This window comes from Lepidochelys olivacea (genome assembly GCF_965140295.1).
Source record: "Lepidochelys olivacea isolate rLepOli2 genome assembly, chromosome: 15".
Taxonomy (NCBI): Eukaryota; Metazoa; Chordata; order Testudines; family Cheloniidae; genus Lepidochelys; species Lepidochelys olivacea.
Genome location: NC_140425.1, coordinates 2,454,542 through 2,477,717, shown reverse-complemented (window position 1 = coordinate 2,477,717; position 23,176 = coordinate 2,454,542). Strand labels below are relative to the sequence as shown.

Below are 23,176 nucleotides of genomic sequence, written 5' to 3'. Positions count from 1 at the left end.
ATTCTATTCAGCACAATTCTTTTCTCAGCCATTTAAAGAAATCATAATCTAACACATACTTAGCTAGATTACTTACTAAAAGTTCTAAGACTCCATTCCTGGTCTATCCCCGGCAGAAACCAGCATATAGACAGACCCACAGACCCTTTGTTTCTCTCCCTCCTCCCAGCTTTTGAAAGTATTTTGTCTCCTCATTGGTCATTTTGGTCAGGTGCCAGCGAGGTTACCTTTAGCTTCTTAACCCTTTACAGGTGAGAGGAGCTTTCCCCTGGCCAGGAGGGATTTCAAAGGGGTTTACCCTTCCCTTTATATTTATGACAAGGCCCATTTAGGATTGCCTTGAATTCACCCACCAGCCAGAAGGCCTGATCACTGGGCTAAAGGGGGACCTACCTCCACATAACCCAAAGCACAGGGGATGGCTTTGAATCTGTGCCCCTGGGAAAGGACAGTCAGGCCCTGAACTCGGAGGAATGTTGCTCCGTAGAGTGACCCAGAACTGGGGAGTTGTACAAGTGGTGACCCACGACTATCCAGCCCCCTGGGATAGAGAGGGTCCCCCTGCCTTGTTTCCACCCCTAAACAGCCTAGGAAGCTGGGGTTTCCCTCTGGGGTATTTTGTGTGCCAAATGCTAACCCTGGGCCACCTCCTTATGTCATCCCCCAACTTGCAGGGCAGTAGTGACCGACAGCAAAAAGCCCACTCCCAGAAAGAAATCCCATGCAGCTCTAAGCCACGGTTTGTTTCTGTCAGAAAGGCTGCTGTTGCTGCTTCAGAGCTTCACAGGCTACATGGAGAATCTCATCAGCGAACAAGCTGTGCCCCCCTCCCGGGCAGTGGGACCCTGCATGTCCATCGGGCTGGCTGTGAGGAAGTACGGGAACAGCATGTTGAAACTGGGAGCGCTCCATCAGCAGCTAGTGACTGAGGTAGGATGTGGCCTAGCGATGCTGGGACCTATGTCATATAGGATTTGCTATACTAAACCAGATCGTGGTTGAACCTTCAGTGATCAGATTACACTTCAGAGCATGAGCTTTGATTAACCTCATCTAATCCTCAGAACTAGATAAAATGAAATTAGTGACTGTAATATTAGCCAGCCCCTTTTAAAATCCAGCTACTGTATTTAGCTCTCTGGCCTACTGAAGCAGGGAGGTCTGCTGGCTGCCTACATGCAGTGTGATCATAGAATCATAGAATATTAGGGTTGGAAGAGACCTCAGGAGGTCCAATCCCCTGCTCAAAGCAGGACCAACACCAACTAAATCATCCCAGCCAAGGCTTTGTGAAGCCGGGCCTTAAAACCTCTAAGGATGGAGAGTCTACCACCTCCCTAGGTGTGACGTTGCAGTCCATATGATTTTATGAAAATATGCTAATGAGTATGAATATAATGTAACTGGAATATGCTTCATGCAAAAGGTCTCGTGTAAGGTATCATTACAAAGCCTATAATCTACTGAGTGTGTTCATCCTATTTGCATAAATGTATCATTCTTATATCTGAAACTAGAAATATGACATATAACTCTGAGGTCCTATTGTAATTATGCAAAGTGTGGGCCATTAATGGTGTTTTGGAATCTTGATGGCTCCCATCAACTAGGACAATTGACTGTAGATGGCTCTGTTTACTTGCAGGCCTTCCTGTGAGTCAGATTGGGAAGAATGAAAGCTTGGTTTCAGAGTAACAGCCCTGTTAGTCTGTATTCACAAAAAGAAAAGGAGGACTTGTGGCACCTTAGAGACTAACCAATTTATTTGAGCATAAGCTTTCATGAGCTACAGCTCCGATTAAGCTTATGCTCAAATAGGCTCTAAGGTGCCACAAGTACTCCTTTTCTTTTAATGAAAGCTTGGGGGTCTCACAGAACATGTGACCATGTCACCTGGTACTGGAATCCATCTTAAACCTGGGGCTTTTCCATTTAGACAGAGGGGTGGGGACCCAAAGAGACAAAAGATTCCCTCCTTGTGCCACAGCTATATATAAGGGGGTGGAACAGAATAAAGGGGGCTGCAGTCATGAGAAATCCTCTAGCTACCACCTAAGCTGGAACAAGGACTGTACCGGGGAAAGGATTAGGCCCAGACTAGACTGTAATCCCCAAGTCCTTTTCTACAGAACTGATGCTTTGCCAGTCGCTCACCAGCCTGTACCGGTGCCTGGGATTCTTCCTTCCTAACTGCAGGACTCCGCACTTGTCCTTGTTGAACCTTATCAGCTATCTTTTGGCCCAATCCTCCAATTTGTCTAGGTCACTCTGGACCCTATCCCTACCCTACAGCATATCTACCCTCCCCCCAGTTTAGTGTCATCTGCGAACTTGCTGAGGGTGCAATTAATCCCATCATCCAGATCATTGATAAAGATGTTGAACAAAACTGGCCCCAGGACCAACCCCTGGGGCACTCTGCCTGATACCGCCTGCCAACTAGACATCGAGCTGTTGATCACTACCCGTTGAGCCCGACAATCTAGCCAACTTTCTATCCACCTTATAGTCCAGTCATCCAATCCATACTTTTTTAACTTGCTGGCATTAATACTGTGGGGACCGTATCAAAATCTTTGCTAAAGTCAAGATATATCACATCCACCGCTTTCTCCATATCCACAGAGCCAGTTATCTCGTCATAGAAGGCAATCAGGTTGGTCAGGCATGACTTGCCCTTGGTGAATCCATGTTGACTGTTCCTGATTACGTTCCTCTCCTCCAGGTGCTTCAAAATGATTCTTTAAGGACCTGCTCCAAGATTTTGCCGGGGACTGAAGTGAGGCTGACCAGTCTGTAGTTCCCTGGGTTCTCTTTTTTCCCTTTTTAAAATATGGGCACTATATTTTCCTTTTTCTGATCATCCGGGACCTCCCCCCGATTACCACAAATTTTCAAAGATAATGGCCAATGGCTCTGCAATCACATCAGCCAACTCCCTCAGCACCCTGGGATGCATTAGATCCAGTCCCATGGACTTGTGCATGTCCAGCTTTTCTAAATAGTCCTTAACCTGTTCTTTCACCACTGAGGGCTGCTCACCTCGTCCCCATACTGTGTTGCCCAGTGCAGCAGTCTGGGAGCTGACCTTGTTTGTGAAGACTGAGGCAAAAAAAGCATTGAGTACTTCAGCTTTTTCCACATCCTCTGTCACTAGGTTGCCTCCCCCATTCAGTAAGGGTCCCACACTTTCCCTGACCACCTTCTTGTTGCTAACATACCTGTAGGAACCCTTCTTGTTATCCTTCACATCCCTTGCTAGCTGCAACTCCAATTGTGCCTTGGCCTTCCTGATTACACCCCTGCATGCTCTAGCAATATTTTTATACTCCTCCCTAGTCACCTGTCCAAATTTCCACTTCTTGTAAGTTTCCTTTTTGAGTTTCTCCCCAAAGATTTCACTGTTGACCCAAGCTGGTCACCTGCCATATTTGCTATTCTTTCTGCACTTTGGGATGGTTTGTTCCTGCGCCCTCAATAAGGCTTCTTTAAAATACAGCCAGCTCTCCTGGACTCCTTTCCCCCTCATATTAGCTTCCCAGGGGATCCTGCCCATCAGTTCCCTAAGGGTTTCTAAGTCTGCTTTTCTCAAGTCCAGGGTCTATATTTTGCTACTCTCCTTTCTTCCTTTTGTGAGGATCCTGAACTCAACCATCTCATGGTCACTGCTGCCTAGGATGCTACCCACTTCTACTTCCCCTACCAATTCTTCCTATTTGTAAGCAGCGGGTCAAGAGGAGCACAGCCCCTAGTCGGTTGCTCCAGCACTTGTACCAGGAAGTTGTCCCCAACACTCTCCAAAAACTTCCTGGATTGTCTGTGCACTGCTGTATTGCTCTCCCAGCAGACGTGATTGAAGTCTCCCATTAGTACCAGGGCCTTTGATCTGGAAACTTCAGTTAGTTGTCCGAAGAAAGCCTCGTCTACCTCATCCTTCTGATTCAGTGGTCCATAGCACATGCCCACCACAACATCACCCTTGTTTCTCTCGCCTCTAAGCTTAACCCAAGGACTCTCAACGGGCTTTTCTCCAGTTTCAAACTGGAGCTCTGAGCAATCGTACCAAAAAAGTAATGCTTTTGTTTGAAATTTATGTTACTTTTTTCAAGTGACCCTTTGTTCTCCTATTATGGGGCAAAAAAGGGGTGCTGATCACTGTCCCCTTTGTAACCTTAACACTGTTCCTCAGTCGTGTTCCCTGAAATAATTCTCTTTCCCAGGATAAATAGTCTTAGTATTTGCCAGACCACCTCCTGAGGGAATCTGGCCAGGTCTCTTTGTAGCCCCTCTTTGAACCTATTCAATCTCAGAAAAATGTAGCAAAGGTGAAGCTACCCTAGCTGAATGCAGACTCCCACTGACATTCCCTCCCAGTGAGGATGTGCCAGTGTTCAGTCAGGCTTTTTGGTGTTGTACTTTTGGTCCTGTCACCAGCCGTGAAGCAAAGGGGTCTCTATTGAGTTACAGGAATTATTCGTTTCCTGTGTTCCATTTAAAAAAATGGGCACTATTTTATCGGCTTTCCAGGCCAATTTTGGAGCATCTGTTCTGTGAAGATAGTTGAGAATAACTTGTTTAAACATGATAGCAAATGTCTTCATTCTCCTATGTTTTCTCTCTAATAGAAGAAATCTAACAGGAGGGACATCTCTGCACTGAAATCTACCCTGCAAGATGTGAAAGCTGAGAATGAGCCTTTGAAAAGCTGCTCACCTGTGATTTCAGAATCAAGTGCATTATTAGCCAGTGCCCAGTCAACCATGTCATGTCTACCACAAACCATCCGTGGGCCAGACTGTGGTTTCTCAGACACCTCACAGCCACGATCTGCATATGGTGTCACCAAGAATGTCTGTAGTGTCCATTCTCAGACAATTGAGTCATCTCTGGTGCCCTGTGATGCATGTGCAAGTGGCCAGGCCAGCCTCTGGGAGGTCGGTAAAGCCATCATCAGCATCTGCCACAGCCAGAACATCCCCTCGTCCCTGGGCAAATTCCAAGAGAAGGTTGAGGAGACCCTAGGCAACAAGCCACTCACCACTACTGACATAAGTTTCTGGGCATCAGAACAGAGCAAAGACCTCTCTCGTATCAACAGACATCTTGGGGTGCTGATGCAGCTGATAAACCCTTTGAAGGCAGATCTGGAAGAATCTGAGAAACAGAAGGATGAGCTGAGGAAGCAGGTTGAGGACTTTGACAAGCTTCTTCAGAAGGCAACTGAGACCCAGGAATGGCAGAGGAAGGAGGCTGAGCAGTACCTGGAGGAAAAGATAAAGGAGAATTTTCAGATCACAGCCAAACTGGAGAAGGACAAGGAAGATCTACAGACAGGTGTGGTGCCAGTCCCAGCTTGTCCCTAGTCAGTAGGTGTTTTTGTTAAACACAACCAGAGTCCTTAGGGAAATCCTAGTCCCACAGAAGTCAGTGGGAGTTTTTCCATTGACTTCAATGGGATTAGGATTTTACCCCTTGACAGTTGATTGTTCCCTTTAAATTAACTCTTGTTCACAAATCTCTTCTTTCTCTGTATTTCTGGTGGCAGAGAGGCCAGGTATTGCAGACTCCTTACTTCATTTCTGCTTCTGGAGGGGTGGCTGTTTCCTACTCACTCTCACCTTCTGGGCTCCTTTTATTCCCTGGTGTTCTCATGAACTGCATACTTGTTTGATTCTGAGTAGGTTTTAGTGAAGCAGTTGGTCAGCTTCCTGAGAAAAGACTATTCTCAGTAAGTGCCCAGTCGAGAAGCCCTTAAGCCAGCAATGAACTTGGAGATGCCAATCCACATCTGGGCTTTTGGGGGACACAAATCAGGTATGTCCCACATCTTTAAAGGGTTAACCACTAGTATTAACTCCTTTGTCTTGACCCATAGATGAAATAGTAAAAGACACAAGAGTAACAGCATATCTATGGTGGACATGCTTTGTTCACACAATTTAGCTTGTTTAGTGTCTACTGTATTTTCCCATTTCTTTGTGCCTCCTGGTAGGCACTCTGATGCAGACTCTTCTGCCTCTTTGGAGAAGGCTTTCAATTCAGGCATGTGTTTGGGGCTTTGGGAAGGAAAGGGTGTACTGCAACCATGCCTGCCCTTGGCCCCTCCCTCTGGGATTTCTCTGGGCTGGGCCCCACTCCCTGGTGAAGTTTCACCCATGCGGAGATTTTTCCCTTCCTGTCTTTTATTTATTATTAAGAGAGTTTTATTTCTTACAAGCATAGCAAGAACAACATCTTTCAGGGGAGTGCCTTGGATGGGTAAAACCCCTTTGGACACCCCACTTTCTGTTCCTAAAAGGTTAGCTGGGGGGCACCCCCTTCTGGGAGATCTGACCCCCAGTCTTCCCTTAAACCCTGTTCCACAGGAGAGGGGTCTGGCATTTTAAATGCAGATTGTTCACCCTCATCCTGGGAAACATCCTCCCTACAAAAGGTGGGCACCTTCCGTCTGGGCTTCCCTCTCTGGGCTCCCTGCTGGGTCAGACACTCCTGTGTCCCCCAAAAGGGAAGGTGTCCCTGATCCACCTGTGGGCTCACAACTACCAGCTATGACAGACCCTTCACTGGCCAGCAAAATTCCCCCCTTTTCACTCAGGTTGGGCTTGCTTCCAGCTACAGAGTCCTGGGGGTCTGTTCCCACTGCAGAGGTCAACAGGACCCCAAATTCCACCTTCGGGACACATGTCTCTGTGCACCCCAGGGCAGGCCCTGCCCTCTGCTGACCTGCAACTTTCTAGCAGTCAGTGGCTGGGGTGGCCCCCCTGTTACAAGATGATACATTCCCCTCCCCTGGGGAGATGATCATGGGACAGGGGCTGGCTTTGTCCAGCCCCTCCCTCTGGAACTGGCCCGGGGCTTTTAGCACAAGATTCCTTCTCACTGCTAACCAACCCTGGGACAGATTCTGTCACATTAAAGAAATCATTCCCCAGTAAAAACGGTGCAAAATTGTGTGCCACCATTACAACAGTCAATTCAGCCTGCAAATCCTTAGTTTGCATGTATACTTTAGCTAAAGGTGCAAGGACTTTGTAACCTCCCACCAGTTCTAATTCTTCCATTTTACCCGGCAACAAATCCTTCTCCTGGATCAGGTCGCTCCTGACCACAAAAATCTCAGCACCTGTATCCTTCAGTCCAAGAAGCACTTCACCATTGATTTTAACTGCATGCATATGCTCATTGCTTGGTTGTGTAGAAGCAAGCTTTACAAACCCTGTGTGCAAAGAGGCCGCAGCCTGGCTCTGAGAAGTAGCAGCTTCAAGTGTTACTTGCTGCCTGTTTCCACTCAGCAAGGGACACTTATTCCTCAGGTGCTCAGTGGACTTACAACGATAGCACCTCTTGGGCGCCTCTGCTTGCACAGGAGATTTGGGACGGGTCACAGGGGAGTGGGGAGGTGAACACCCCACCTCCTTTTTCCCAGGGGCAAAACGGTGCTTCTGCTTTCCCCCAACCCTGTGCCCCTCTGCCAGTGGTTCATGTTTAATTGCAGCCTGTGTTTGCTCATAAGAGCCTGCAAACCCAGCTAATTCACCCACTGCGTCCATCTTTTTGTCCCACAAATACTGTTTTACATCATCACTGCACGTATTCAGGAATTGTTCCTGAGTAACCAAATCACAAATTCCGTCAAAGCTTGTAATGCCTTTCCCCCTCACCCACTTGTCTACCAAATCTCACATTTCATTTACATAAACCACATTACTCAATCCAGATCCTCTCTTAAGACTCCTGAATTTAATCCTGTAGGTTTCAGGTGTAACCTGAAACTGTTTCAGAACCCGTTCCCTAAATTTACCATAGTTTGAAGCATCATCAATAGGCATCTTATTGAATATGTCCAGAGTTCTGCCAGTCAATTTTGTAATCAATGTGGTCATCTTTTGGTCTTCAGGGATTGCATGGAGGGTGCACAGTCTCTCAAAGGTGATGAAATATTCGGCAAAATGTTGCCGGATTCGTCATACTGGGGACATAGTCGCTCCCATTTGTGGATTTTTGGGGAAGTGAAGCCAGCTCTTCAACTCCATAACAGCCAGTTCATGCTTCTGGGCCTCCATAGCTCTCTTGTGGGCAGCCTCTTCTGCCTCCACCTTGGATGTTTTTGCCTCCACAGCTCTCTTGTGGGCAGCCTCCTCTGTATTAATTTCTAATTGTCTTAATTCCATCCGTCTCTTATGTTCATTTTCTTTCTCTTTTGCTTCCAGTCTAGCCAGCTCTAGTTTATTAGCTGCTTCACTGGTAGTCATTTTCCTACTTTCTTGTGCTGGGCCACGCCCCCTCTGTAGTTCACTGAAACTGGGATGCACTCACCTCAGGGGATTCTTAGTTAACAGAGACTTTCACAGCGCCCAGTGTTCAGCCTTTCTGGGCAATTTGCAACTTGTGTAGTTCTAGCTTCTTCTGATCTTCACTCTTACTTATTTTGCTTACCCGAAATAAGCAAACCGAAAATAACAAACAGTAACCACTTTGTCTGTTCTCCAGCCACCACACTTAAAACTCACTTAAAATCACTACCAGTATCTCAAAGCAATCAGCTGTGCACAGATCCTGCTCGACTACGCCACTGTGACAGGTTGGATCACAGAAACCCCCTTGGGACTGCCAACTGATGTGCCAAGACTGCTTCTGCCCCTGCTTTCCCTGCCAGCTTGAGACTCTAGCACCCTGTCTTGCTGAGCCAGACATGCCAGTCTGCTCCAACACAGACCCAGGGTCTGAACCACATGCCCCAAAGCTGCAGACTTAGCTTTCATGCCCTTTCAGCTTAGGACTTCAGTGCCCTGCCTGGTTTGAGCCAGACCTGCTAGCCTGCTGCAAACCCAGACTCAGGTCTGAACCACATCCCCAAAGCTGCAGACTTGACTGAAAGCAGCTCACAGAAGTGTTCCTGCCTTTAACACTCAGATGCCCAACTCCCAGTGGGGTCCAAACCCCAAATAAATCCATTTTACCCTGTATAAAGCTTATACAGGGTACACTTGTAAATTGTTTGCCCTCTATAACACTGATAGAGAGAGATGCACAGCTGTTTGCCCCCCCCCCCCAGGTATTAATACATACTCTGGGTTAATTCATAAGGAAAAAGTGATTTTATTAAATACAGAAAGTAGGATTTAAGTGATTCCAAGTAGTGACAGACAGAACAAAGTGAATTACCAAGCAAAATAAAATAAAACACACAAGTCTAAGTCTAGTACAGTAATAAAACTGAATACAGATAAAATCCTCACCCAGTAAGCTTCCTTTTACAGACTCGTCTCCTTCTAGTCTAGATCCAGCAATCGCTCACACCCCCTGTAGTTACTGTCCTTTGTCCTTTCAGGTATCCTTGGGGTGGGGAGGCTCTCTCTTTAGCCAGCTGAAGACCAAATGGAGGGGTCTGTCGAGGGTTTAAATAGACTTTCTCTTGTGGGTGGAGACCCCCTACTCTCTCCTATGCAACGTCCAGCTACAAAATGGAGTTTTGGAGTAACCTGGGCAAGTCGCATGTCTATGTATGACTGAGTTCCTTACCAGCCAAGCCACATTCTTGGGAAAGCCCAGATGTGGATTGGCATCTCCAAGTTCATTGTTGGCTTAAGGGCTTCTTGACTGGCACTGACTGAGAATAGTCTTTTTTCTCAGGAAGCTGACCAACTGCTTCACTAAAACTTACTAGAATCAAACAAGTATGCAGCCAATATTCATAACTTCGAATACAAAAATGATACATGCATACAAATAGGATTAATAGATTTAGTAGAGCATAACCTTTACAGAGATATGTTACATGGCGTATGTAGCATAGAACACATTCTAGTTATGTCATATATACATTCATAAGTATATTTACATTGTGACGGTGCCCCCCATAAGGCTTTATGTATCTAACTCACTAGCCCATAAAGTGGCCATTCAAAGGGAGGGAGACATCCTCCTTTAGGGGTTAATATGGCATCTTCACAATATGCTTGATCATCTTACCTAATCCTCACCAACCTAAAGAGCGAGAACACAGGTGACCTGAGTCTGTTGATTCAGCTGTGCCAGTGGGTGACATCTCTCTCTCTCTATCTCTCCCCCCCCCCCCCCCGCCCACTTGGTGTGATGATATGAAGAGTTTATTGGGATGCTGGCATTGCTGATGAGTGATGCATTATGTAGCTTGTCCCTAATGAGTGTCAATAAAACCTTCACCCCATCCCATCCTGTGTTCTGTATGTGGCACATCTGTTCCCAGAAAAACTATTTCACAACTTTTTTCGAGAGTTTTTTAAACACATAAAGGTGCTATTTTCCATATCCGTCCAACTGGAAGGATATGGAACTTCTTAAGACCAGAAGTTCAGTAGATAATAAAGATGATCAGCTATTTCATTTTTCCTGGCTCCTCCCTTTAGTGAAGCATAGAATGATACACTCAGTTGATGAGAAATGCCATGGTGTGATTGTTATGTGTAGATAAGTGCTGTAAAGGACCTGGGAGGTCCTTACTAAGTCATTTGTTCTGGTTGGTTTAGGAGCTGCTGTGCTGGAGGAGAGAATTTCCACCTTGAAAGAAGAGCTGCTGTCACAGCAAGCTGCCATGCGAGAGCTGGGTAGGAATTCTCATGGGCTCATCCATCCATCCGATCTCATCCATAGACTCTATTCTCCTCTCACGCTGTTTTTACACCAGTGTAGTTCTCTTGACTTTAGTGGAGTCGCTCCCGATTAGCACTGGTGTAAGTGAGAGGAGAATCGGCACCAATGTATTTAAATGGCCTCCATCATTGTAGTGTCTGAGTGCCTTCTAACCTCCACTGCCCAGGTAACACACTAGGCAGAATCCTGGGGCAAGAGCCCATGAGCCTCTCAGAATCTCAGCCACTTCAGCACAGGGAACAGCAAACTTGAAATCCCTAGGAAGAGAAGCCTTGGGGCTAGGCTATTCCTTACAGGGGTGTGGAGAAGATGTGCTGCAGTGGGAGCCACAAATGGACTCCTGGCTGACTCCCAAAATTCCTCCCAGGGCTCTTGGTTGACTGTTCTCTGCCACCCATCAGATGGGTATAACAGTGCTCCCCTGCACCAAGCAGCTCTTGGTACAGAGGTGGGCCCATAGCTTTGGGAAGACTAATGCTAGCATGATGCAATCTCTCTGCTTCCTGCTTACACAAGGGGAAGGCTCCATGTGCCACCTTCCCGCATCTCATGTACCCATGCAGAGCCAGCCACAGTGTGGCTCTTAAAGACTAACAGTGAAGCCTGTCTACCTGGCTGATAGCTGTGGGGTGCTAGCATCATGTGTTGGGACTCACAAGGTTGCAGGCATAAGTGGGAATGGTGGCTCCCCTTCTGGGAGGCATCCATGAGAGAATTTAAGTCATGCCAGAAAGCTTCCTCTCACCTCTCTCATCCATTTCCCGCGGGATCATGGAACCTGGGGAAGGAAGAGCCCATCTTGCCCATCTCCACCATTATGAACTCCCCCCATCCACAGCACTGGTTACAGGATGTTGTGTATTCACAGAGCTGACCAAAAGCACCCTGCTGGAGGAGATGAGGACTAAGATGGCCCACAAGAGCCAGATGACAAAGCTGGAAGACCAAGTGCAGCTGCTAACCAGCCAGTTGGAGAACGCAAGCCAGGAGCTTAGCAGGGCCACCACCCAGCTAGACAAGGAGAAGGCCAAAGTGGAAAGCATGCTCAGGCATGAGGAGGTGCGGCCATGGCAGGAACCAGGACCTGTTGTTCCCTGCCTTACCCGAATCTAATTCCCTTCTACTCTCCACTAGGTCATCTCTGGCTGGTCCTGGTCCATGCTGCTCTATCCATACCTCTCCTGTCATCCCGTCCCTTCTTCTGTTCTGCTCCCTCTGCTGCTACCCAACCTTGTTTTCATTTAAGACTTATGCCAGGATTGTAAATAAGGTCTCTGTGGGAAGCTGAGGGCTCAGCTCAGTGTTCCTGCTCCCCTCCCCGCCCTGCATTGCTTTGCTTGTACTTCCCTGGCAATACCTTGTGCTATCCCTTTTTTCAGGGGTGAGTATCAGACAGGTAAAGAGGTGCTGTGCACCTGAGCAATGTTGCCATCTTACTTGTGTACTGTCACCCTGACCTGCGGGGGAGCTGCCTTCTGAAAGCAGCCTGTTTGATGGATTGTTGCAACTTACCTTCATCAGCATCCCCTCTGTGCCTATTTCATTCCCTCAGTGCAATGGCATTTTGCTGTCAGTAACAAACACTCACTTTTGAAAGCTGCCACTGATCAGTTCCAGCATTCCAGGGAGCGCTCTAGGCAGAAGCAGGCAGGGCCCCATGCTTTTGGTGAAAGCTGGAGAAGCCCGATCCCCCCTAGAACCAGGCCCACAAGCAGACATGCCAAACCCACAAAAAAATGCATAAATTGTGCTTGTTTTTGGCTTAATTGGCTTGTGAGTTGCTTGTTGGCTAGTTTTTGGCTTGTAGCTTGTTGCTTCTTTTTTTTGATCGGCTCCCGGCAAGCAGGGGTAAGGGGGAGCAAACAGAGGCAAGGGAGGAAGAGAGTCAGGGGTGCACACCGCGTGCACCACAGTCCCAGACTGCATGCCGGGGGGATCTAGTCACATAGAGTGTTGGGGTTCTTAAGGATTGGCTTGTTTTGGCCTTGTTTTGAAATGGGATTAGCTTGATTTTTGGCTTATTGTGCAAGTCGGGGTGCTTATTTACCATGTGAAAGTTGGCAACTCTGCCCACTGGTGCCCATTTGGTGCTGCAGGTAGAGGAAACTCTCCGGTGCCCTTTGCTGCTACCTACACACATCACAGGCCATAGGCACTGAGTTCCCCTCTGACCAGTGGGTGCCCAACCCACCGCCCTTGCACTGCCCTTGCACCGCCCCCATTCCACCCCTTCCCCAAAGTCCCCGCCTATCCCACCTTTTCCCACCCCCATTCCATCCCCTTCCCCCAAAGTCCCTATCCCTGCCCTGCCTCCTCCCCTGAGTGTGCCGTGTCCCTGCTCCTCCCACTCCCTCCCAGAAAGTCCTAAGCGCTGCCAAACAGCTGTTTGGCCTATATCGCATGTGGAAGGAGGGGGAGGAGCGGGGGACGCTGTGCTGGTACAGGCGGGGGTGGAGAGAAGGAGGCTAGGAGGGGGGAGTTTGGCTTCCGGTGGGTGTGGAGCACCCGCTAATTTTTCTCTCCGGGTGCTCCAGGCCCGGAGCACTCACGGACTTGGCACCTGTGTCACAGGCTGTGGCTTACTAGTGGGTCACACGCTTCCTTTGTGATATAGGCCAAGCTGTACACCCAGTTCGGCTCCTCTTGCCTCCCCCTCTCACACACTCTAGCCCATCCCTCACAGTTTGGTCCCTTGACCCCACTCTTTATTATAACCCTTCCTGCTTTAAAGCTACTTGGGCCGCTGAGGGTGACATCTGTACATATCATCTGCCTTCCTCTTTCTGTGAAGTCGCTCCAGGCCAAGCAGAGGACCCTGTTGCAACAGCTGGACTACCTGGATCAGGAGTGCGAGGAGCTGAGGGCCAGCCTAGGCGAAGTTGAGGATGACAAGGCTAAGCTGGAGCAACAGCTGAAGGCAACACAGGCCGAGAAGCAGCAGATTCAGGGCCAGCTGGAGGCCCAGCAGGTCAGCGTTAATGTCCCCGGAGCAGCAAGAAGTTCCTTCGCAGTAGGGGCTCCCCTGAGGGGCAGTGAAATGGGAGCTAGAGCTGCACTGTGGAGCTCCAGTACGGGAGGGAGCCATTAAAGGGCTCAGAATGAATGCCCCCCGCTTGGGTACACCATGGAGTGCCAGTGTGCTGGGGGTGGGTGAACAGGCTGCACTGTGCAATGATGGAGGGTGAGAGAACAATGAAGAGCACTGAGATGTCTTCCTCTTGCACTGGCTCCAGCCAGGCAGTCTGTCCATGGTTAATATCTCTGGGCCACTGCTGAGAACGCTACTCCATTTTACTCAGTCCTTCTCCCTCTGACTGATAGGAATTTGTTCTAAGCAAGTAGCAGGGGGGAGCAGGGGCCTCAGGGATTGGCCCTCTCAGCAGAACCCTGTTAGGCACTGAAGGTTGTGGGCATTCCAGGACAAGTGCCACATCTGTCTGGTGCTCCCACATCACACTGAGACCCGGTGGTTTGTCACATTGGCGTGCCGCTCACTAGACAAGGCGGTCAGATTCAGCCCTGAAGGCAATGTTACAGCTGGATGATGAACTCTTCTCCTCTCCTAGCCACTTTGCAGCCCCTGCCCCTGAGCAGAATCACGCAGCAGGGAAGGAGCTTGGTGAAACCTAACCACACTCCTCCTGTCCAGTGCAGCAGCTAATGGAGAACCTGCAGCAGGAAAAGCTGAGCCTGGAGCAGTCCACGTCCGAACTACTCAGGAACATCTCCGAGCTGGATGAGCTGCTCCAGGAGCTGAAGGAGAGGGAGAGGTTGCTCGTGTCCTTTCCAGACCTCCACATCCCTGCTGAGGCGCAGTTTGAGAGTAAGAGAGGGTGTGCGGAGGGGCAGAGGGCAGCAGACAGTAAGAGCCTGTGCAGGGGGTAGCAAACATCAGAATGGATGATAACAGACTTCATCCCTGCCGCCAATAGTACTCACGCACTGAGTGCCCTAGAGGGCTCATCTCCCCCAGCTCACATGCATGGGAGTGTGCAATTCCAGCAACTGTTTTAGAGTTACACAAATATAAAAATCAGACTTTCAATTAAACATGGAAAACTATCCCACTGAAAAAATCAGAGTTGCAGTCCAGAGGGATCGCCCTTGAGACAAGTGACTATGAGATGTGACCACGTGACTCTATGCTATGTTAAGGGTCATCTTAACCCTTTACAGACTGCAGCTGTGTATTCTGTCTATGACCCCCTCAACCCACCTTTGGCTAGCAATCAGCTACAGCTGATCCTGGCCATGTGTCCATAGGAGAGATGCTTGGTGGGATCTGGAATAGAGGTTCCTCTGGTCACACAACATCCCTGCAGATCAGGATAGTATGTCGCTAGTACAGCAGGACAAGATAATTCCACCTGGAAAGGTTCTGCTAGCAGCCTGTCTGCCCTAGTGTTCTGCAGTTGACGGGTTGCACGGTGCTTAGTGGAGTGTAACTGGGCACATTCCTCCATGGTTGCTGTTGCTACCCAATGTCCTTTCATAACAAAGAGCTCAGTTATCCGCTGTATCCAAGCTTGGTCTGGTGCAGGGAGGGAGCATCCTCAGGAAGTGAGCAGCAGCTCCACCATCCTGCATGCCTAGTCCCAGTGTAAGGTAGAGGTGCTGAGGAATAAGGTAGTTAATGACTTTATGCCAGTGGCGTTCCACTCTACCATGCCCCCTTCTTCCTCCCAGCCCATCTCCATCCCCCAATAGGACCCATTGGCCTCACATGCTCCTAGTGCTGGAGAGTCGGGGGAGGATGCAGCTGGTGCAGGTACTAAGTGGCCATATCAGCCGAAGAGTCTGTCCTAAAGCCTCCAGCTAAGGGAAGAGATTGGTCTGAGGACATGTGGAAGCTGTTTGAATGTAATGGGGTGGGGGAAGATGCATCTTGGTTCACTTGTTCAGCATGTTCCACTTTGTGGTGGGATGTCACGTCACTAAAAGGGGAAGCCAGCAGCATGCTTCCAGGGGAGGCTTTTGCTGGGCACCCAGACCCTGGAGAGGTAAGATGGCTGGCCCGTTGGAACTGAGACTGGTCTATGGTACGGTTCAAGAACTCAGCCTGGTCTCCGGTGCTGGCACTAATGCCCTAAAGGTCAGGGGAAGCACAGAAGCCACTGACAGAGAGTGGAATGAGTGTTGGGCATGGGTGTAGGCTGTGGGTTAGAGCAGTGGTTCTCAACCAGGAGTCCAGAGCCCCCTGTGGGGCCCTGAACAGGTTTTAGGGGGTCTGCCTAGCAGGGCCAATGTTAGATTCACTGGGGCCCAGGGTGGAAAGCTGAAGCCCCGCTGCATGGGGCCTAAGCCGGGGGCCCTGAGCTCCACCACCAGGGGCTGAAGCCAAAGCCTGAGCAACTTAACTTTGCGGGGACCCCTGTTGCGTGGGGCCCCAGGTAATTGCCATGCTTGCTACCTCCTAACACTAGTACTGGCTTCTATAAGCAGAAAACCAGTTGTTGTGGCACAGGTGGGTAGTGAAGTTTTTATAGCATGTTTGGGGGGGCCTCAGAAAGAAAAAAGTTGAGAACCCCTGGGTTAGAGGGTGCTGGTGGGCACAATGGGAGATTAGTGAGGATAACACAATCCTGGCAAAGTGGTGGAGACAAACTTCAGCTAAGAATGAGTACCCTTGCAATTCTTGCTGTCCTTCAGAGTAGCATGGGAGGGTCAGAGGTGTAATAGGATGTGCCACTCACGGCTCAGCAATGCCTCCTCATGGCTCAGCTGGGGAATTAGCTCACCATAGTCTGTTCCATTGCCTCAGTCACTTGCTCTACAGGAGTAGTCCCCAAACTTTCTGTGGCAAAGAGCACATGCATGCCTTCAGAAGTGTGTGGTGGGCAGCGACGCTTCTTGGCGGCATTTCGGTGGCGACGCTTCTCCGGTGGCTTTACTCCTCGGCGGCATTTCAGTGGCTGCTTCTCTGCGGGAAACGCTCAGCGGCAGCATTTCGGTGGCAGGTTCTCCGGCAGATGAGTTCCTCTCCTCTTTGTTCCTTGGTGCCAGTCCTGACGGCGGGTGCACATAAATGCCACAGCGCCCACGGGCACCACATTCGGGACCACTGATCTATAGCCTCTCTCTCGCTTATCAGGAGCTGTAGCCTCTCTCCAGCCAAGTCACCATCATCCTCCCCTTCCAGGGCCTCATCAGTCTCTTCCCACAAAGTCTCAGGCAGTCACCATCTCTACTCCCACAGTAGCTGGTAGGGGAACCAGGCCCACCCTCTGTGCCAGGTTCTAGTCCAGGGACCCTCAAACCAGCAGTCCAGGTCTGTGCTCTCTTGGACTTTACTGCTCCTTCCCTGGATGGCTTCCTGTGCTGCCTTTTCAGGCTCCTGCTCTCCCCCTTGTATCGGGGGTGCATCAGCAGACTCATCTCCCTGCCGCCTCTGGTGGCCTCAGCTTTGTAGAAGCCCCCACCCACTCCTGCCCAGGTGAGCTTCATTCTCAAGTAGAATCCTTGGCAGTTAGCTCCCTCGCAGGTGCAGCCTATGGCTAATTGGCATCCCTTGCCACCATAACCCCTTCAATGGTGGTGTGGGGTCAACACGCCATCACAGGAGGGTTGTGTCATGTGGCTTGCGACCTGCTGCCCCGAGGGCATGATTTCTCTTACTAGCTTTGTACCCATGGGCAAGTCACTGGCTGGAGGCTGGTCTCCCACTCCTCCGTTCTCCTCCTCTATTTTCCCACTGCCTTACACACAGCACAGACCCTGCACCCGCAAGTGATCGCTTTAGTTACCAGAGGAATCACATACTGGTTAAGGAGAATACAGCTTTCTCGCTACCCTTGCTGCATCCTTTCTGCTTTGGCCCTGTAATGTCTGTGCCTTTCGTTTTTAACTGGCCTGCTGCTTTTGTGGCATAATTATCATCCCTAGACTACATGAAAGGACTCGACCAGCCAGTCTGCTCTTGCTTTACAGCATTACTAGCGGTTACCTGCACATGCTCTAGGGCTGTCTGTGCCAGGAGGTGAAGGGGGATGTCCTTCTCAGGAGGAGTTAGGGACGGACATGCATGCATGTATGTGCCAGCCCTGCTGTATCCAGATGATTTGTGCACACCCACTCCCCTTGCCCCATTGTGAAGGGGAATCCTGTTTCATTGCAGGCACTGGGAACATCACTGATGACATGGAAAAGCAGCTGCAGGCGAACAACATCCGAATTAGCATCCTGGAGGAAGAGAACTCGCGACTCAGGACCACACTAGCCAAAATGAAAGAGGCGGCCCAGCAAGGAGCTTTAAGGGTGAGTCTGACCCCAGCCACAGGTGGAGAGGGCACCTCTCAGTGCAAGGGGGGCCAGCTGCTATCAATAGACAGTTGGCAAGGCAGGCAGAATAGGGGGTCAGTGCAACAATGTGGTCCCTACTGGGCATGGAGGGTCTGTGACCCATCCCATGGCCCCTGGGACCCTGAAGCAGAGGGATTGGATGTCAATCCCATGGTCTCTCTAGACTTTGGGGATGGGGGATTGTGGCTTATCCTGTACTCTCTCGAGACTGTACAAATGGGAGACTTAGGACACATCCCACTCCCAGTAGAGTTTAGGGCAGGGGAATAGGAGACCCGTCCTGTTTGGGTCTGGGGAATAGGAGATATGTCCCATGGCTCCTGGAGGCTGAGGAATAGACGATCCATCCCGTGATCCCTGTGGGGGCTGAGGGACTACACCTCCACTGTTCTTGGGGGCTAGAACCTCAGGACTGTTTTCATACAGCCTGTGCTCCAGGACTAATCCCAGTACCTCTGTTCTCTACAGCTGTAGGTTTAATGCTGCTTCCCTGTACTTCTCAGTGAGGCTTATATGCCCCATTCTGTTCCCCCTTGCGGCAATGCAGTCTAGTAACAAGAGCACAGTTGTAGAACCAGTAGGAGTCCGGGCTCTAATTTAAAACAGAAATGAGTGCAGACTGCTGGACTGTGCCAGAACTGCTGTGAGGCCTTGGGTAGACGTCACAGAACTTCCTTGCTCGACAGCTGGCTCAGCTGGAAAACGGGATCTAAAGAGCCCCTGTGTTTGGACTGAGGTCTCCTGAAGAATAACCCAAGTCTGGAAATCTCTATTGTTACTTCCCCAGCATGGCCCTCGGCGGGAGCAAGGCTCTCCGCTGAGCATGGCGCCTGTTCCAGAGAGCGACTTCTGTATTAATGTTCTTCACGTGGGCCTGCGGCCAATCCTGGGTTCTGCAATCACAGGGGGGCTCTGGGGTCCTTCCCTGTGGCCGATCCTGGGCTCTGCGATCACAGAGACAAACAGCAAGGAAAACCCATGTCTGGAGTGCAGCGAAGACACATACAGCGCCTGACCCAAAGCCCATGGGGGCAGGGGGATCTGTCCAGGCCTTTAGAGAAGCACTGCTGGGGGGCTTGTCCATTTGACTGAGCTTTAATTGTGATCTCCTTTGGAACTCACAAAAGTGAGGAATTAATATCACCCCTTGGGGCAGGGAGCAGTAAGACAGGAGCTGTTACTAGAACTGTAGAGAAAGCTAATGCTCTTCTCCTGCTCTTCCCATCCTGACCTCTCTGCCCAACTTTACTAGTACCCCCCAGTCACACCCTACAGCAGCCCTTATTGCTGTACACTTGGCCCTCATCGTTACTTGCTTGTAAATCTTGGGTTAGAGATCCCCTTGTTGGAGCAGTGCAGGCCCAGGACAGTGCTACACCAATACAAATAAATAACACTACCAGGTTTGGCCAGACTGGGCCCCTCCCAGTAATTGCACATAGGACGGTCACCCCTCTCATTTAAGCCCTCCCACTTTTCAACTCAAACCTGAGCCCTACTCCTGGGAAAGGCTACTGCAACCAGATGATGGAGTTGCATGTTAGTCAAGCCTAGTGATTAAGGGTTCCTTAGCTCGATTACCAGGGCAGAAGAATATTAATGTAAGATATTTTCTAGCAAGATATTTTCTGCTTCTCTGCTGCTCTCCGAGCCTGTACCATCCCTCAGGCCACAGTTGCATTATGTGTTGTGTAGAGTGCCTCCTTGAGGAGGGGTTGGTTTAACATTCTCGTTAAAAGAGCAACCACTAGGCTGAAGGCATGAGACTCAGCGGGCCTGACTCACCATTGGCTTGCACCTTACGCTGTCACTTTCACCAGTGCCAAATGCTACCAGAGTGGGAGCATTTCACACCCATTTGCAGTGGATAAGGAGCAAGGCAGTGGGGAGGTAGGTACAGCATGTTTGAAGAGGTGACAAGCTCTGCAATGGTAGCACCCTGCTCCTAGCGCACCACTGCTGGGAGATGCTCACAGCTGCTAAGAATTAAGTCCTAGCTGAAAGAAAAGCTTGGGCCTTTTGGAGCTTCTTCCTGGAGATGATCCCAGCACAACAGCTGTGGGGAGGCTCTGGGGTTCAGTCATGGGCCACAGCAGTCAGGCTTGGGGCTTGCTGAAAGGAACATGAAGGTCATGCCTACACTTCAGCAGCTACAGCGGTACAGCTACAGCATGGCAGTTCTGCCACTGTCGCGTAGAAGCTTCCTACGTCGCCAGAAGGAGCTTTTCCATTGAGGTAATTAAGACATCTCTCCAAGAGGCAGTAGCTAGGTCGATGGAAGAATTTTTCCATTGACCTAGATGCATTGGCCTAATTTTGTGCACAGAGTGCAAAATTTTTCACAGCCCTGAGTGCTGTAGCTAGGTCGATCTAATTTTAGGTGTAGCCCAGGCCCAAGTTGGCAGCAAGTCAGGGTGTGAATCTACCTCGCCCTAGCCTGCTGCGCACAAACTCCATAGTCCATTTTGATCTCTCTTGCACGGAAACAGGAGTGAATCAGAGCTCTCTGTGGAACAGTTAGTCCAGAGCAGCAGGGTGCACATGGGCGCTCAGTGCATGGTGGGCTAATGCAAGGGAGATTGACACCAGGCTTGCTGCGAACTTGGTTTGTGTAGACAAGAATAACAGTAAAGGTCTATTCTTGAGACCAGTTTCCATCTAGTGTCCAGACAGCATCTCTTGCACTGGTCCCACCCTGCTGGGGTGACCCAGCAGAATTAGCCCCACGTCTCTGGACCAGTGAAGCACAGGCCTTGGGCTGGCCCTCTACACAAGGCCGAGTTTCAGTCATCTCGTCAGCTCAAGGCCCTTTCCTCGATGGCCCAGCCCATTCCAATCATCAAACAGGAGCATTCAAAGCCACGGCCTCCAGCTGGGAGCAGACTAAGCCCAGAATGGAGTGGTTTCTCCCCAGAGAGATGGTAGGAGAGACTTTCCCCACACCCTGGAGCTCCTTGGGCCCAGAGCAAGGAAAGCACTTGACACTAGATAACACAGGCACCCACAAGCACTGGAGACCTTTGGGGCCTAGATGCCACCCATCCAGTTCTGAGTCAGTCCCCGACAGACACCAGCCATGATAGCGCCATGAACGAGGTGCATGATGGGGAGGAATATTCTTTCTGATGCATCCCAGCCATGGCTTCCTGTGGATGCAGGGGGAGCTCCCAGCATCAAGCAGTGACCAGGGAGGTTCTAACCCCGAGTTCTCCTCTCCCCAGTTCATCCCACAGACCCAGCTCTGGGCTCACTCCTCCTCCAGGACTGGCTCCAAGGACGGCATGATGGACCTCCACAAGGCTTCCACAGGGTGAGCAGGCCTGCTCTAAACCTCCCCCCCCCTCGACCCCCAGCAAGCAGCTGCAGGGCTTGGTTTGCATGGAGACTTTACGTGGCAGGAATGGTGTCCCTAGCCAGTGGCGTAGCCAGGTAGAGAAAACGGAGAGCGGAGATTAAAAAAAAAAGGAGCCACCCGCTTGTACTCACCCGGCGGCGCTCCGAGTCTTCAGCGTCAGGTCCTTCACTCACTCCGGGTCTTCGGGGGGGGGGGGGGGGGGAGGGGGTTTCCTTCAGTGCCGCCGAAGACCCGGAGCGCCGCCGGGTGAGTACAAGTGGGTGCTGCTGAAGACCCGGAGCGCCGTCTGACCCGCCCCCGAAGACCCGGATTGCCGCTGGGTGAGTAAAAATTAAAAAGGCACCACCTCTGCTCGGTGGGAAAGCGGCCGCTGCCCCGCTCGCTACACTGCTGTCCCTAGCCTCTGTTTGGCAGAAGCTGGGAATGAGCAACAGGGGAGGGATCATTTGATGATTGCCTGTTCTGTTCATTCCCTCTGGGGCATCTGGCACGGACCACTGTCGGAAGACAGGATACTGGGCTAGATGGAACTTTGGTCTGACCCAGTAGGGCTGTTCTTATGTTTTTATGAGACTTTCCCTGCCTCAGGGGCTGCATCTCCAATGCCTTGTCCTACATCTCCTTCAGCAACTCTAACCTCGCACACAGACCTCCAAGCAGTACAGTACCCCACCGGCTTGCGAGTGGCCAAGCCAGCAGCCAGAGCATGGCCCTCCAGAGACCGCCAAGCAACCAGCCAAAGCCATCCTCTGCAGAGGCCACGTGGAAGGCAATGTCCTGCGTCTCCCTTCCAGCCGAGAACTCGGCCATCAGCATTTATGCCAGACTGAAAGGGAAAGGCAGCACAGCCAGAGTCCAGGGCCTCTCAGCTCACAGCCCTAGGAATCACCGGAAATAGAACTCCAGGAGAGCAACCCCTGCTGGAGGTGTTCAGCCAAGGACACAAATAAAGCCATTTACTGTTCTTCCCCAAGGCTCCCTCCGAGTGCAGGGCTACTGTCTGTGACAGTGACAGAGCTGCAAAAGGGCTGTGCCACATGGGAGCCCAGGGCTTCTCTGCCACTCGCCTGTTCCCTAACTGGGATGGGCCACCTGCTGGAGTCAGGGCAGTCAGCTTGTGGGGGACGCCACGCCTTGCAAACAGCATCTCCTTTGGTGGAGGAAGGAGCATTGGCAGCTCCACAAGGAAAACCAGCCGGACCTCCCGGAGCAGCAGGATGGCTGCTGTGAGGGAGGCTGCCCAGGAAGAGGTGGGAAGGATGCAAGGACTGAGGGATCCTCTCAGGGATCCAGAGGATCTCATGAAGACAGAACCCATACAAAAGGCTGTATGCTTTCCCACCTTCCAGCAGGAGACATCTTCCATTCCCACATAGGAACTGCCCCATTTTGTACAGACACAAGAGGGACTTTTCTTCCTCCTTAGGGAGCTAGGAATCAAGAGCTCCATCACAGCCTGGATCATACCCCCCCCTCCTGTGGTTTAACATCTAGCACTTGCTGCAAACCCCTGCCACATCCTGGTTGGGTTTTGACAGCACGGTGTGCTGCAAGGGCAGGAGGAAACAGCAGGGAGTTGAGTTTCAGTAAAAGATTCAAGAGTTAAGACTTTTAACCAGTAAGATTGCAGTTGGCAAATGACTGCAAGAAAAGGGGTGGGGAGAACAGGAAGGACTGTATTGAGTGACTGCTATATAACAATTCCAGTGGGCATTGACAGCATACACTGTTCTGTTCCTTTTCAATGGCTCTGTTACAAGTTAGGCTCCAAGAAGTTAAGATATGAAAGACTAGCTTAGATCAGACTGTCCTTGCCCCTGCAGGGAAAGGGCATGGTTCCCAGAGAGAGGACAGTGCTGTTAATAAACTAGTATTTTACATTTAAGCTTA

At 50.4% G+C, this 23,176-nt stretch overlaps 1 protein-coding gene across 1 annotated transcript in view; it reads left to right on the top strand.

Annotated features, from left to right (window-relative positions):
- The window catches only part of LOC311531579 (coiled-coil domain-containing protein 157-like), a 26,154-nt gene extending 2,978 nt beyond the window's left edge, over positions 1-23,176 (top strand). The window contains exons 2-10 of the mRNA XM_084649069.1: positions 755-930; positions 4,626-5,334; positions 10,509-10,586; positions 11,501-11,691; positions 13,424-13,600; positions 14,287-14,455; positions 17,747-17,886; positions 21,153-21,241; positions 21,875-23,176. Coding sequence (XP_084505195.1) covers positions 793-930; positions 4,626-5,334; positions 10,509-10,586; positions 11,501-11,691; positions 13,424-13,600; positions 14,287-14,455; positions 17,747-17,886; positions 21,153-21,241; positions 21,875-22,184 — 2,001 coding nt within the window. The 5' untranslated portion in view covers positions 755-792 and the 3' untranslated portion in view covers positions 22,185-23,176. The remainder of the gene's footprint in view (positions 1-754; positions 931-4,625; positions 5,335-10,508; positions 10,587-11,500; positions 11,692-13,423; positions 13,601-14,286; positions 14,456-17,746; positions 17,887-21,152; positions 21,242-21,874) is intronic.